The sequence below is a fragment of the Psittacula echo genome (assembly GCF_963264785.1).
Source record: "Psittacula echo genome assembly, chromosome: 2".
In the NCBI taxonomy this organism is placed as follows: Eukaryota; Metazoa; Chordata; class Aves; order Psittaciformes; family Psittacidae; genus Psittacula; species Psittacula echo.
The window spans coordinates 42,655,776-42,672,402 of record NC_137737.1 but is presented as its reverse complement, the minus strand read 5'-3'; the positions used below and the strand labels follow the sequence as shown (position 1 = coordinate 42,672,402).

The 16,627-nt window shown below is 43.2% G+C and overlaps 1 protein-coding gene across 1 annotated transcript in view; it reads right to left on the bottom strand.

Annotated features, from left to right (window-relative positions):
* The window catches only part of GAD2 (glutamate decarboxylase 2), a gene marked incomplete at both ends in the record, with an annotated part of 39,359 nt that overhangs the window by 20,123 nt on the left and 2,609 nt on the right, over positions 1–16,627 (bottom strand). Inside the window, 3 exons of the mRNA XM_080610647.1 lie at positions 7,175–7,290; positions 11,261–11,373; positions 12,206–12,296. Of these exons, the coding sequence (XP_080466773.1) occupies positions 7,175–7,290; positions 11,261–11,373; positions 12,206–12,296 (320 nt within the window). The remainder of the gene's footprint in view (positions 1–7,174; positions 7,291–11,260; positions 11,374–12,205; positions 12,297–16,627) is intronic.

The following is a 16,627-nucleotide window of genomic DNA, read 5'->3' as shown; positions in this document are numbered from 1 at the left end:
TAGGAATGAAGAATCACAGATACATTTCACTGGGTTTTGAGTCAATGACATTATACTGATTAATTTTGTTTCTTATTCCATATTAGTTAAAATAGATTTACTATTGTAATTTGTTTTTCTAATAGAAAATAGAACTACGTAAAGTGCCTTAAAAAAAAAATAAATACATATTTGAGTAGTTTACTATGAGAAAGAATATTAAGCCCATGTTCTCAAAGACATCATCCACTGGAATATGGCCAGGCTCAGCTGCCTCATTGAGAAGTCTCATGGCACTGCTAAAGCATCACTGAGGGAAAAAAGTTAATGTAATGCTGATAGCTTGGCTGCCTGGAGGCTTTTTATAGACTGAAGAGAATACAGCAGTCAGGAATCAAAACAGGCTTAGGGATAAATTGGGAAGAAAAATAGAAATCTGTGCACAGAAGGACAAATGCAATTACAATTTCTAAACAAACTTTGAACATGATATTGTCAATCTGTATATACAGTCACAGACATATGACTGCTGTTCTGTTTTTTATGTCTTAAGTTAACATCAGAGGAATTAGTCCAACTGCCTGAGAGGCTCTAAAAGAGCTAGGCTGAAGGTGAAAATGGAAAAGATATAGTTTTAAAAGCAAAGAAAACTTTGCTCATGATGATGAATGTTAAATTTTGGGTTAATATTCCTGGGATGGTGCTGGAAATCTGGTTGCCTGTGTAATATAAATGTAAACATAGAAAAATATTAAGGTCAAAGGGAAGGAAAGGTTTGCACAAATAAGCCTGATTAGGCAGAACTAACAGGGAAAGAAGACATTAATCTTGACCCCTTTGGGAATACAGGACTACAGACTGTTTGGTGACACAAGGAAGTGGGCTTGAGCACCATTTTTCACAATACAGCCCTGTAGGAGTTATGCAGGTCTGAAGTCTTCAAGTGGGAAAACCAGGGTCAAAGAGGGAGGATGGGTCAGACTGCCTGACGCTGGTCCTGAAGGAAAAACCAGCCTAGGAGAAGCTGGCAAGTCCAGGATTTCACCACTGTCCTGTGCTTGCCAGAGACAGGAGGACACGAGGTGGGACCAAGCTGTCACAGCATCTTTCTCCCTCCCTCCCTTCATGCACTGCAAAAGGGTGCATGGAAGACTAGAAATACAACCCCAATAGAGCGGGACCTCAATTTTTCTCTGAAAAGAAATATGGTTAAATTTCAGTGGTTCTCAGAAAATTCTCAGAAGGAGAATATATAAAGAATTAGCCAATATTACTGACAAAAACTTATTATTGATCAGAAAATAAACTGGTGATTTTGAGCCACTGGAATTTGCCCTTTGTCTAATATTTCAAATGCTGTTAAGAATAGGTCTGCTTGCCTGATAGTAATTTTTTTAATAGTTAGCTTTGTAAGTAAAAACACAAGGCTTTTTTACTTACAAAACACAGTGCAAATTTATTACAGGTGCAATAATGAATAGGCCTATTGGAAAAAGGAGGAACTAGAATAATTAAAAATGTTATGATGAAAATACTGCTTTTCTATCTTAAATGAATAATCCTTCAATAAACAGATGCTTCTATTTTTGTAGCTTGCTAAATTACTTGCTGATAACCTGGCATGGTTGAAGCTGTCAGGAAGAACCATCCTAATGCCACGAGCTGGTTTTTCAGATTGCTGTTTCTCCTTGCTCACATAAATCCGGAGTGGCACAAGTTTTGTGGAGGGCTTATGAGGGGCAGTAAGTTCCCAGACGCTGTTCAACCTGAGCCATCCAGCACCTGAATCCTCTGCTGGCAGCCTGATGCCTGGCAGACCTGGACCCCCAGTCTCACCCCGTCAGCCACTCACCAGCAAAGGAGGCGAGCACACTTCCTGCTCCACGTCTCCTAGGCTTTAAACAATGTGGGATCCCTGGGTGTGTAGGCTGAGCTCCTCCTATCTTAATTTTAATCATCTAAACATGTGTGGCTGGTCTAGGCTTGGTGTCAGGGCTCCTGCAATAGTGGGGAAGAAAAAGCACCTCCAGAAGGCACCTCATTCCCAAGGCTTTGGCACCCATTTTAGAGCAGGATGAGGTGTCTTCTGCAGATCTTGCTCTCTTTTTTGTCGGCTATAAAAAGTGTATAGACTAATTCAGATTAAATGTTTACACTTCAGGTGATTAAAGTTAAGTGACATGAGTCTTTAACATGTAATTGTAAGTTGTAGCTTTTCCTTCAATTATTTACAAAAAGAGTAGACTGTGTTCCATCACATTTTTAAACACATTGTAATGACATATGTTTCCTGTTGTTTCCTGTAGCTACCGCTATTCAGTTTTCAAAGCTATTGGCTAAAGTCAGGAGAGAAATGAATATATTAATGTTTCTGCACAACATACTAATACTTTGCATTTTTTAAATGTATGACTTCATCCTGCTTTTCTAACACACTTTTTTTTCCAGTAAGGGTAATTTTACAGCATTATCTGTGGATAAGAAATGTTGCACTGAGTTCAGGAGGATCCTGTAGCAGTGTAAAAGTCACAAGATATCGACCAGCTGAAGGATTAGACCGAAATGACTCCTTCAGGATAGGCTGCCCTAAAGCACTGTTTTTCTGGATGATGGTTTTAGTTTTATTTGAACAGTGTTATTTGAATTAAGTGGCTCCTCAAATACGACCAAATTTTCACTGTGTCCCCCTTGCTTCAAATATCAACAAAAATTACTTTTCTAGTTATTATGCGCTAGGTAATTCAAAGAAAGAATGTGTGTATCCATGAGTTTGATTCTTAGTTTCCTAGGGTGGAAACAAAACTACTTCCTACTTGCTCTGTATGCTCTGAAATATAACTTACAGCTTCATCATTTATGTTACCAAATGGAAAACATGATTTCCAGGCTTCTCAAATCCTTCCCTGGAAGCCCGGCCATACAGGTCATGCCTCAGGCTGCTTCTTTCATGTCGCAGTCCTGCAAACTCCCTCCTAAATTACCAGCCAGAGGGCAATGCTACCTGCCATGGAAGCAATGGGACTAGAGATCAGCTTTTCATTCTACGCAGAAACCTACCTAAAATCTTCTGTGGGCTGTGTGAAATGGAGGTCTATTGAGCTGTCTGATTTGAAACAGAAGTCACTCTTAATTTCCTTCTGCCTCAAGTGCCAAGAACCTCCACATTAGGTTTCAGAGACTGTTCAGACAACAACTTTTCCAAAGCCATTCTTCTCCCACAGCTATCAGTGTAGTTTGCTGTATTGCCTGCAAGTAATGGGGCTTATCCACAAGGGAAAATCAGCATGCACAAAGCTGAAGTGGTGATTTATTGCTGTCTCCTTTGATCTAGTTGCTGTGTAGATGCTGCGTGCACTATTGCTGTGAAGGTGCTCCCCTACCACCACGGACAAGCCACCTCACACAGGCGCTCCCTGTGCTCCCTGAGATGAGGTCTCTCCAAGTATGTGTGGCTGCATAGAATGTGACACCTTATACCTCAGCAGCCAACAGACCCTTCCTTCACATGGATACCGGAGCTGTACTCCCAGTGAACCTCAGGCAGGAACTAGGTCACCCCAAGAGCAGTGCAAAGGGGATGCCAGAAGCAGACAGAGCTTCTCTGTGTCCCCTTGGGTCTCTGAGTCCGTGAAGAGGTCCCTTATTGTCAGATCAGGCTCAATCACCTGCTAGTTCTTATTCTGCATTTTCTTTTCCAGGACTACAACAGGAGTTATATTGCTATTTCTTTGGTGAGCACCCAACCATGCATTCTTCCCCGGGGGAGTGCTAAAGGGTTGGGAAATAAGGAAAGCTGATGTGGACAACATAAGCACTATTGTAAGCCTTGCTGAGTTGGAGAACAGAGGAGATGAAGAAATTTCTCTGTCTTTCCAATTATGCCCAACTTTTTTCTCATTCTCCGAACTGTGGATTAAGTCTGTATAGCCTCTAATTAAATATCAAATCCGTGGAAAAACTGAAAGTTTCTTAAGCTACTTTTATACTATAAATAAAAAGACCAAAGGCTGATTAGCAACCTGACTTCTTCTCTACAGCTGAACTTTCCTTATCTACACCCATTTCCTTATCAGGGTAAGATGACTTTGTCCTTTTTGCCTGCTAGGGGTTATCCCTGCCCCATACTATTCCCAGCTACTGTTGGATTATTGTTGTTTGAGGGTGCTAGTTGGCCAGGTCAAAATCACAAGAGGGAATGGCTTAATGAATTCAGCAGGACTTAGCTTATAGACAAATGGATCAATAAAAATATTCTGAGAAGGCAGCTCTCCCTTTCAGCCACTTGCTCCACACTGATAAAGGGATGTGCTCAGCCGAACACACAACAACCTAAAGCTAATGTGCTGGGACACAGGAGGAGGCCTTCATGTTACAGTTTTCACTGTGTTTGAAACGATCGACAAAAGTAGGTTTTTATGACTGACATCCATCACTTTTACCCCTCTGAGTCAAGGTCTCTTCTATCATATGCAGTCCAGAACAGCTTCCCTGAAGGTCATCAATTTGCACCTGCACTGGTGCAGATCAAAGCAGTGCACTGATGATGCACTACAGAGGATTGAATTACGTCCTGAGCACAAGTGCATCTCAGTGAAATTATACGTGGGCCAAGACCAACCCAAGCAGTTCTGGTGTATTTCACTGTCACTGGTGAAACAAAACCAAACAGAATCAGAGCGACAGGTAAATCACAGTCCTACTGAACAGATCAGGGAAGATCTGCTTGCTGGGAGTGTACAGCGCTGGAATAGCCACATAACCTGATTTAGGTGCCTAATATAGGTTGAGTATATTAGGAGGCTGATCTCTGTGTGGTAAACACACAGAAGTAGGTGAACACCTCCCCACCCCACTCCCTCACCTCCCCGAAGGTGATCTAGAGCACCTAAATTAAGGAATGTTTAGTCTCCTAATTTGGATGCTCTGGGTTTCTCTCCAGAGATGCCTCTCTTTGCTGGTCGTGCAGAGAGTGAGGCTCCTAATTTAGGAACATGATGCGTTCCTAAATTAGGAAGGGAATTACTTAGGAGCTGTGAATTACTCCTCCCTTCCCTTCTCCCCCACTAGCAGCTGAACCTGTCGCGGTATCAGACTGAGGCCAGATTCTGATTACAGTAATACTGGCAGCAATTGTGGCATAACTTAATTCATTTATAATAACGGAAGCTCTAGACTGGTAGAAATGAAAATAAAGTCTGGTCTGTGATGCTGAAACTCTTATCTGAGGCCTGCTGATACCGAATCTTTGCTTCTGACTGAAAATTTTGAGAGCAAAATCTCCAGGTTTCAAAACACATGCAATAGCTTTAAGCTTTGTTTACTATCATGCCACATGTACAAAGCAAATGGGAATTGATAGTATCTCACTTACAGTCTGCTTGTTCCATGGCTATCATCTTACAAGAGCATGTAACTGTGACAGAAACCAAAATCAGGTTGGGGAGTCTAAACTTCACGTAGATTGTCAGCATGCTATGATAAATAAGATAAATGACATTCTCCTACCTTAGTGTCTATTCAGGTTCTACACTACATTTCCTATCTAAAATGGGACTGTACTTCTAGGCCTCTGCAATTCCTGTGAAAGAGCCTCTGCTGTTTTGAGGGTTAAATCCTGACCCTAAATCCTCTGGGCAATTAAGGGTTAAAGGGCTCTGTCTTCACATTGTGTGGTTTCTTAACTTTCCTAGAAGATGTGCCATTACATACTTTATAAAAAACTTGGTAGAAGAAAGGACAAACCTGTAATTTCAAGATACTTCTAAAATTTAACAATTTCAGATGCTGTTATATGGATTTTCCAGTATATTTGATTTTGGAATGTTTAATTTGCTAAGGGAACTGCTTCTTCCCTGGCATGAAAACACAACTATTAAAGCTCATTTCATTATTTTGAGACTGATAGCACAATTTGGTTCATTGTTTAACATTCCATCACTATGAACACAATGACATTCTCTAACGATTAATAGGATTTGTTATTTTAAATAATCATGCTGAACCTTATTTGCAAGACTTATTAGGTCTGTAACTTCCATATGAATAATGCATCTCTAGCTGTACAGCCAGCTTTGGAGAATTGCTACTCATCTGTAGAATACTCTTCTCTTTGACTGCTTTGGGGACAACTGTTCTGCAACACGGCGCCCGCAGTTGTGTTATTACATCTCATCCTAATGCCAGGAAAGGCATCCTCAAAGGGATTTCCTTTTAGATATTCCTGATTTTAGACTTCTTGGGACTCTTTGCTCTTCATACTTGCACGGAATGGAAACAGGTTCTCCGATAAGTCAAAAAAGGCAGCCAGGAGACTGTTGTTACCTCAGATGGAGAATATCCTGCTGAGCCTCAGCCATGGAAGAGTCCTTTCTGGCTGAGCTCTTACAGCTAGAGAGAAATTTTGAAAGGAACTATGAAGCCCGAAGAGAGCTCACCAGCCATCCTGGGAATAATCCTTCCTCTTCCTCTTCCCCTTCCCCTTGCACATGCATTCTCCACTCTAAGCTGCAAGGATTTTTATATGGTCATAGAGCCAAAATAAACTCCCCAATAAGTATGACTTCTGTATGGCTGTTCAAAGAGCAAAACACTTTGTACCTCTCCTTTATCAGACCACTCCAATATCTCTTTTGTCCACTTCCTCTCTCCGCTTGCACTGCCAGCTCTCATTAATGCCTGTGCTGAAGCTTTTGCTCACAGGCAGAAACCCACATCGAAGTCCAGTTCCCCACTGTACACCACAGCTGCTCTGCTGTACACACATAGAGCATTTCCATACTACTGTCTTCATGTATGTTATCACCTTCTCATTAAATAACACCAGGAGTGGTTTCAGCTAGAAACATTTTGACTCAAAGTGATTTTCTGTTCCCCCAGAGTGACCTGAACAAAAGACATTCCTTGCAAAAATTGCTGAAGCCCGACGATGAGCTCTCTTCCTCTAATGTGGTCCTTACCATTCACATTGATATTTATACAGGCACAAGTGAGAGCAAAAAATGACAGTGGTTTGTTCAGACACAGATAACAGCACAGATCATCCCTGTACATATAAAAAAGCCAGCCCCTTCCATTTTTTTATTCCCAGTGAAGGAATAACAGAAATGAGGACAGTCGGCTACAAATTCCCATTCAGTTATTAATCATAAATTAATACAAGCAGATGCAACAGATAGGAAAAAACAGAAACACATACATGTTCTGATGTGAAGGCAACCAGTCTGGGAATAGCTGCCATTCCTTTTTCTTTAACTTCTGGGAACATCTTGAAACGTGCAATCAACATAGCATACATGTTAGATATGGCACCACCTGGAGTCCACAGTAATATACTGTTACTTTTTCTATGCATTGTAATATCATTGCAGAACAAATGACAAGTCTTACTACAGATTTTCTAACTCTTATGCTAATGTTTCTGCTGCATGGCAGAAACATGGATTCCTCTTCCTGATGCTCCTCACAGCTGGGTTGCGCAATAACAGGATTTACTACTCCCAAATAGCAATTCAGGCAAAAATACTACTGCAAAAAAGTGACTGGGGCTTCCTTTCATCCTAACTTTTTCTGCCCTTTCTCTTTTAGTCCCTAATCTTATATTTTCATATGCCATGAACACATAGTCCCCACTCCATTCCACCTCCCAAGCAGATACTTTACAAGGCAACTTCCTAAGGGGCTTCCAAGTGAAACCTAATCTGAAACCCTCCCAAATCAGGGTTGCATTTCATGTCCTGGCTCTGAGGAAACCCACACAGTGAGTCCCAGTAGATAATCTTCTGGATAAGTGGAGTTTGGGGAGGGAAGAAAAAAGAAAAGGGTCATTCTAACACATACTTTTCTTTTTATTTGTCTTCTGATGGGAGCAAGGAAAAAAAGCTGGATGTCGTAACACCAGCCTTAAAATCTCTGGCATACATTCACTTAAAATGCCTATTTTAAGATGGATACTTTGCCCACTTCAAGATGGGTATTGGTTGACAGCTCTGCAATACTTTTTTCCCTTATTTCAATTGTCAGTGCATAAATCAGAAGTGAGCACTTTCCTTTTCCTTTAAGACACTTTTACAAACTTAGCCTTTGTGCCCACAGTGGAACAATGTTTGGTTATACATTAACGCTGCATGAGCACTATGGGAATATAATGCAGAACCTGAGGCAGACTCTGAGTACTTTTATGTATGTATGCACACAAACACACTCTCGCACATACACACACACACAAAATCCACCACTTTTATCCTGTATATATACTATATATATACAGAATGATTATATATTGATATGTTTATTTATATAAAGTAAAGGTGAACACTGATAGTGGTTTTAGGGTTTTAAATGAACAAGTCGGACTACAGCTGAGGTAGAATTCAACTAACCCAACTTTTAACTATCTAAAAATGGAGTAAAGAGCACAAGACATGCACTTTCAGAAGATGGCTCAACTCATCCTAAGGTAGCTGTTTGTGGTAGGTGGGATGACTCGCCCTGCGGACATATACACACCTCTCCCTTGAATACATGGCAGGAGTTGTAACAAGCCCTAGGTAGCCCTAGTGCTTGGATAGCCAAGTGAGATAAGAACAACTCCACCCTTCAAGCAGATCAACATAGCTCTGCTGAAAGCAGTGACATTACACAATGTTACACCAGCAGGTGCCGGGAAATTTAACACTGTTTTGATTTTTGTAAGATTTGTATTTATCCCACTGGAGATATATACTGTTCCACAGCCCAGAGCCCACTGTTTCTATTCAGTGTCCTAGCTCTGCTCTTGTAGTGAGGCTACCCCTGCTCTGGGCTTTCCCTGACCTCCCTGGCCCTCCTGTGAGAAGGAGGAGACCTCCTCCTAGTTTCTCATTTTCCAAGGGAAAACGCCACAAAGGGATGGCTTCGCTGGCATGGGGGTCAGTACGAATCAGGCTTTTTCTTCCTCTTTCAACTATCTTCAGAGGTATGAACATATCCTCACACCTCTTTTCACAAATGACAGAAGAAGAAAAGGAGAGATTAAGAGGAAATGCTTAGGTACCTGTCCCAAAAAAAATGCAGATGTCATGTAACGGCTGCTGTTGATGACTTAGGTGACTGAACTAAGGTGACCAAGTTGAAGAAATTTGGCCTAACTTGTCCAAAGTCATTGGCTCAGTGTCAAAAGAATCAAGACTGAATTGTTAAGTTTCCTCAGTAACAGGCTTTTCTATTAGTATTTATTACCTTGCTGTTTAACCTTAAGCATATTAATAAGCCTGCATTCTGCCTTTAATTTTGCAGCTGTGTTTACACCCACAGTTAATTGCAGGCAACAAAACACACCTACAGAATCTGGAGAACCTAATCAGGCCTTTAAGCTTTGCATGTATTGATACTGTATATTTCATTCCAGAGAAGGCAAAGACTGAGAATATTTTCAACAGTAAGGTCTTCACCTGAAGCCATGACAGCTTGAAATGAGAAGACTGCATAGAGATGATTTTGATTATTGCCTAAAAAAGCAGAACCTGAACACTGGGTACTCCTGAAGAGTGAATTAGAAATATGCACTTAGCACAAACCAGACATTACAGAGAAAGAAAGGATGAGAGGGGGCAGCACTGCAAACGCCAGCACAGGCACACACCTGCCAGAGAGCCCGAGCCCATGCAGGTTTCAGCTAGATGAAGTGAGCTCCCACATCTGACACTCTAATGACAACCTGGTCCCCCCCGTCAGGCAGGGACCTCTTGCAGACCTGGGAGGAATGGCAGTTCCTCCTGAGGCATATATCTTTCCTGACTCACACTATCCTGAGCACAGCTTGCCACACTTGGGCAGATCTGGTGCATGGACTGAGCCTCTCACCCTCCCTGCCACCCATACACGGCCCCTGCCCACCAGGTCTGGCTGAGCAGCATTGCTACTGCTCTGCTCTTTCCTCTTAGGTCCCTGACAAACCTGGCTGGGCTATTGCAGCCCAAGCCTGCACAGCAAGGAACTTGCGAGTTCCTTACAATTACAGCAAGACCAGCTGTACTGAGTCAGGCCAGGGACTACACAGTAACCAACCACTGTCTGGTTTCCAGAGGCTTTGACTTAGGTCCTGGGCTCGTGATACACATTTAGGTGCTGCCCTGTGTAATGGAGGCCACAGTTTTGGTCAGGAGCAAAGTAAAAGCTGTCAGAGCTTTTGCTCTCAGTGCTTTTTAAATAAGGACTCAACAAAAAGTAGTGTAAATTCTTCTCATCTTTTTCTCCACCTCTCTGCAAAGGCCCACAAAAAAACTCTTGCACCACTACCCACATGTGCATTCACATGCGAAAAGTTGAAGATTGAACCTTGCCCGATCCTCTGCACAGCATGAGCATTACCCTTCATGTCTTTGGAGAGCTAAACATACCATACCGTTATCAGTGAGGCTTTTCCTTTGCTCAACAGTCCAAACACTTCCCCTCTCCATAAGGTCAATGAACTTTCTTTCCAGAAGGGCTCCCTTCCCATCAGCTATCAGTCTGTTCTCTTTTGACAAGCCAACATTCTATGCCCAATGTCAGTTTTTTTAAATGTTTTGCAATTTGGTGAGATAGATAGGCCAAAATTTTTAGCAATGAAATTCCAGACTAAGACAGGAGGTGACAGAGTATAAATCAAAAAACTAAGTGGAATGATTGAAATAAAAACATGTCTTAACAATGTAGTGTTTATCAGAGTCAGTGATTTCTCTACAGTTAACCATGCTCATTTTTCGCCTCACTGACTTGCCCTGAAGGAACCAGTTTCAAGCCTTTAAGCACTCAGGTTAGCTAGCCACTTCCTGGCCTCAACAGGCCAGCTCACACATGGAAAGCTAACCACATACTGTAATGTTGGCAGGATCTTGCCGACCCCACTAAAATTACTCTGAAAGGGATGCTATGTCTTTCCCTCTTTGCTCTAATTTCCCCTGGAGAAATGGAGGGCATTCCTGTGTTTCTTCCCTCCATTATGAACACAATGGGTTTTCTATTTCATGTAATCCATAAAAAGTGGGGGCAAAGCAAAACTGCAAGGCAAATGTCTTTTCTGATTATGTTTCCCATGTGCCATTACAGCTGCTCATAATGCAGTGCAATTTGCTCAAACAGACCCTCATAATCACATCCCTGAAATTCATAAACATGCAATAACTTTATCTCAAAGAGGCCACTGGTGGTTATTAGCAAGTGTCCTCTCAAACATGCATATTTAATTATGTTTACTCTTTAACTACAGGGGATGTCACATAGCATAGTTTGAGAAATATAGAAAGCTTGAAATGTCATGTACCAGGTGAAAATATCCCATCGCCACAGCCCCCTGGCCAGCCAACCATCTCTCTCATTTTCCTTAGTGTGACATATTCCAAAAGTACAAACACTGGCGCAATTTCATAGGTGAACCTGAAATGTAGTAATGTCCATATTTAATGCTTCATCTACAATACTAATACATCTTTTTTCCAATATTACATTACATTATATCCATAATATACTCTATCTTGCACTGGTAGAGTTCTGTTTTACAATACTTCTGATAACCTTCCTTATGATTTGACGTCAAATGTCGAAAAGTAGAAATGCTGAGAGTGCTTTCCATTTCCACCCTTTTCAGTGAAACCAATCTGGTGCGGCTCTTCCAGGCTCACGGCTTTGTCCTATATTCAAGAGCTGCTGAGCAGTGCCAGACCTTTGCCTTGCAAAAACTTGTGTGCATGTCTAGAAGCATACACGTCAGCAGCCCTATTCATGACAAGGCACTGCATGAAGCTAAGCAAATGCACAAAAATGCTTCCTAGCCCCAAAGTGAAAAGAAACCCCACGCTTTAAATTCTGTACCTCTTTCTTACAAAAAGCAATGGCTCTAACTGCTCTGAGTAAGGATTGTACGTAACTCCTCTACATGAACGCAACTGTTCACTTAGCACGCCTTTCATTTTACATATTTATGCATGCAAAAAGCTAAAATATTTTTTCTGTATATTTTAGGGGGAGAGCAAAACCAACATCATATCAGTAGGATGAAATTTTATAAGAGACAGACTACAGGACAATGTTGAAAGTCTCCATGTAAATAGCTGTAGCAACCATTTAAAAAGCAGACAACTGTTTTTCCAGCAACCTTTCTTTCTTTCTTTCTTTCTTTCTTTCTTTCAGCTACAGCAGCCACTATTTTAGAGTATAGCTGTAAAATTATGTTAAATATTATTATGGAAAAAAAAAATCTGCTACTTACATATTAGTATTTGCTGTTGATGTCAGCCAGTCTGCTGCCAATCCAACCATGTCCAATCCAGTTGAAAGTTGATTAAAATATCTAGGGTGCCCTGCATAAGATGGAAATTGTTACTGAAGGGCTGATGATTCTGAATGAAACTATTCAGTGCCAAGCGGTGTATTTACCTCCTGATTTCTATAGAGAAGGAAGTGCTTTCAAGGTACGAAACAAAGCAAATAGCAATAAATACATTTCTTGGAAAAGGCAGGATTTCTCCTCTTTCTCATTGGAAACTCAGTAAAATCAGAATAATTACATTGAACACAGAATAATGAATTCCAACATTCCTTATTATCCTCTCAATATGCCTTGAAAATTAGCATAACGCTGCCTCACAAAAATAGCTGTTTGCTCCTGTTAGTGTGTCACATGTTGTCACTGGATGTGGTTTTGCCTGGCTAGGTTTGAAAGGCATGCACGAGACACCATCTGAAGAGGTTGCCAGTACATATAACATCAGTGATGAATGGCTAATGATTATAATAGACAGGGCGAAATGAGAAAATGGAACATTTTGGTGACTGCTTTGCACATGACTCAATGGCTGATGATCGTACAAAGATGGCAGGGAAGGTGAAGGTCCTTGTCATTTCTTCCCTGTCAGAGTGCAATTACAAATAGCCTGGCTGCTCGCAGTTGTGATTTTAAACAAACCCCATGAAAACCAGCACTGCTGCCTCAGCAGAATGATGCATAAGAATATACTCAATGAGCTGACAGTCCATTTACCTGGTTAATCTAATTGGCTCCTAATTTTTTTCTAAAATTCTGCTAGAGATTTTTCTTAAAAATGTGCCTGGACCCATTAAACCCAGGCACCATCAAAGCTGTGCTTTTACTGGTTGCTCCACAAGCCGCTGTTAAGTGGCGTAATTATCAGTACAAATTACGGATGATTCACAATTACTTAAACACCATCCGACTCAAAGGAAGGCAGACTCTGCTTGGAAAACACCTGTCCTGACCCACAGACAACATGCTGTATTGCCATCACAGAAAACAAAAGATAGAGCAAGATGATCGACGAAATGCAGACCCAGCACCAAGAGAGAACTTATCTTCGGTCTCCAGTGGCCTCTTATCAGGCACGGACACATGGCTGGCAGAACAGCGTAGGGAATTGCTCCCCAGCTCCCACCTTGCAGCACACAAAGGCAGAGTAATTGGGCTGCGTGGGCAGACCAGAGCAGAGGATAAGGACTGGGGGTGCACATATGCAAAATACAGTTCCCTTTGCCCTTAACCTGAGATGAGCCTCATGCCATTGCCATCCAGCCTGACTGTGCTCTGCACCGAGCCCTCCCCACCAGAGATACGAACTGCCACCTTCCCCTGGTCCACACAGCCCAGGACAGGTGGCCAAAGTCCCTCAGGTACAGAGGGACTATCCCAAGATCCAGCAGGATGAACAGGATCTGGCCCCTGCTCTCCATGCTCTCTAGTGGAGTAGGTGGCCCTGGGGCACATGTGCACCCTATCACCACCACCAAAGCCACAGCAATCCCAGGGGCTCTGCCTGCAGAGGACTGCATCTCCCCTGATGATGGGATTTTGAGAGAGATTTCAATATTTGCAGCTCAGGTTCAGTCTCTCAGCCAGACTCTAAGCAGGGTCCCAGATTCTAACAGAAAGCAACAGAAAATTAGAAGCTGAAAATCTTCGGTGAATCTGCGCCACAGGAAAGCTTAAAGATGCCAGAAAAACTCCTGCTTTGGAAATAAATCCACACTGAAAAACTGGGGAATAGCAGAATCCATATTTGCAGCTGCAGTGTCTCAGCAGCTCTCCGTCAGCTCTGTACCCAGCCCCAGGCGACAGCCCTGTTGTCACTGCTTGTTTCTTCAAGGAACCTCACAGCACACCTCTTGCTTTGGGAACTGCGGGAGGAACAGGGCTGGCTGCACACAGGGGTCAGGGCAGCTGCACCCTGGAGCAAGCGAGGTGGGGGGAACAGCACTGTGCTCATAAATTCAGGGTGAGCAGGAGCTGCTTCTGCTGGCAGAGCTGCTGGCAGAGCCCCCTGCGCCTACACCTGTAACACGGTCCCCTCCACTCAGCATCGCTCCCTTCTGCAGCATGGCTTTAACATGCAATGGCAGAAAACACAATGCCTCAATCTGACCCCAGCCTCAGCCGAAAGGGTTTGTCCATTCATGTGACACCCTAATATATAAGCGAGCTCTTTTCCCTTGGCTAGATGGCCACAGAAAATTGTGGCTTTCCATTAAAATACAGGCTCCACTGCCAGGTAAGTAGAATTTGTGAGAGATGCTCAAAAACTGCTACTCGGGTGCTGTCTGCCTGAAATGCACATCCTTTGTCATGGCTGTCACTGAACAAAGAGGTGCCTGGAAAAGAGACCAACAGGGTGTGAGGAAAGGGATGAGACGTGAAAATAGGCAATTACTGCTTACTGATTGGTTTAGCAGTACACAGTGTATTTACAGATAATCCAGAGTAAATGGGCAGATGATGGGCATGAAGCAGAGCTGAGGCACTGGGGCACCCAGAGCTGCACTCCCCATGCCAAGGTTGTTGCTTTGCACTACGCACCCGCTCTCAAATATGCTTCTGCCTACGCTTGATTTCAGGCACAGACATCTTCTAGCATGAAGATGAAGCCTCCACAGCCTCAACAAGGAAGAAATGAGAAGGTCTGGGCACAGCTGGACAGCATGGATAAAGGTATGGCCAGCAGCACTGTCTTTGGCCTTGTTCACAGCCCCCCTGTGCATGGCCTTCTGCCAGCATCAGGGCTTGCCAGGGATCAAGGCTGGACCAGCACGGGTTCCTCTCACCCTTCCCGGGGTTTCCAGGCCATGGTTAAATGCTCACATTTCAATTCCCCTGCTGAGCATCACACAGGAACTGAATTCCACATCCATCTTTCCCTGCATTTGTAAACTGCCTTTTACATTCTCACAGACAAAATTCTTGCTGGGGATGGATGCTGGTAGTTGGTAAGGGGCAGAAAGCCCTGTGTGACCCCCCCTTCCCCCCCCCCAGAACCCCACTGAGCCGTGGCACACAGGCAGCACCTGGAAGCATCCCACATCTGCCCCTTGGCCAAAAAATCAGCCAGCCAGTTCCTCCAGTCCCAACCAGGGATTGGTGCTTGGACTTGGGGATCCAGCTGTGAGGCTCTAATTTAAGCAATGCAATTTATTTTCCAATCAGCCTCCCGGGTCCCTTCAGCCAAACACAGCCCAGGCTTCCCCCCAGCTCAGGAGGGGCCATGTCTGAATGGCTCCCGCAAGCAGGAGCTGAGGCAGAACCTTGCCACCAGAAACCTAAGTGCGCTGCCCTTCCTCTGAGGGCAAAAGTGAAAGGGCTTTGGGTGTAAATCCCGAGGATGCTGAGGAGCAGCGGCAGCCAAATGATGTGGCTCTGCACCCCTCAGCTGAACCCCACCACACCACCACGTCTCACACACACCCCCCTCAGCATCATTCCTTGGACTCTGAATACATTATTTTCATTAAAACAAATTCAAAAAATGCCAAGAAGAGAAAGCCTCACATGTTTTCAGGGAGGGAGACAAATTGTAACGTTCTTTTAAAGGGTCTGCTTTGGATGCACAAAATGAAATGGGTCTATTACGTGAAACAGTCTTTAACAAAAAACGATTAACGAAAATCACTGAAGAAACCCTATTGTTTGATTTCCCAGATCCACAGATCCTGTGTTTCACAGCATTCCGTGAAAATACCTTTCCTATGCCCTGCCCAGACATATCACATGGATCACTGGACTGATCGACTTTGTTCCAGTGGACATCATTTATCTAACTATTTATTCCAATATTTTACAGGCGTTTTGACAGCACCTAACTCCTACATCCAAAACATTCAGCTAGACATTTCCACATCTAAACAGGAAGGATTATACAGATCCCCCACAACCTTTACTGAGATCAGTCTGTTCTGTCCCCAGAAGTGACAAAACCTGTTTCCTGTTTCCCCTAAACCTCCATTCACAAATCAGCCTTTTGCCTGCTTCAGTAATTGCTACACATTTATTTCTAAGCAATTTCTCAGTAATTAAAATCCCCACTAAGAGCTCCCCTCTCTCCACATTATTTCTCAATCATAGCTACGAGTTTTGTCCGCTCTGCCACAGTTTATTTTAGGTGGCCTCGGGTACTGAGACGGGGGGAGACCCCTGCTGACCCCCCCCTCCGCTACGAAGCCCACACGGCAGCACAGCTGAACGGGAGATGAGGGGGCCCAGAAAGCAGGAATCAGCCCAGCCTTGCCCCCTCAGAGAAAATATACACCAACAAAAGGCTATTAAACCATTTCGGGCTTTGTTTATATTGCTTCAGCCTAAAGGGGGGGAGGGGGGGAGGGGGAAGCCCTCAATACCCTTGTGCACAGTTTC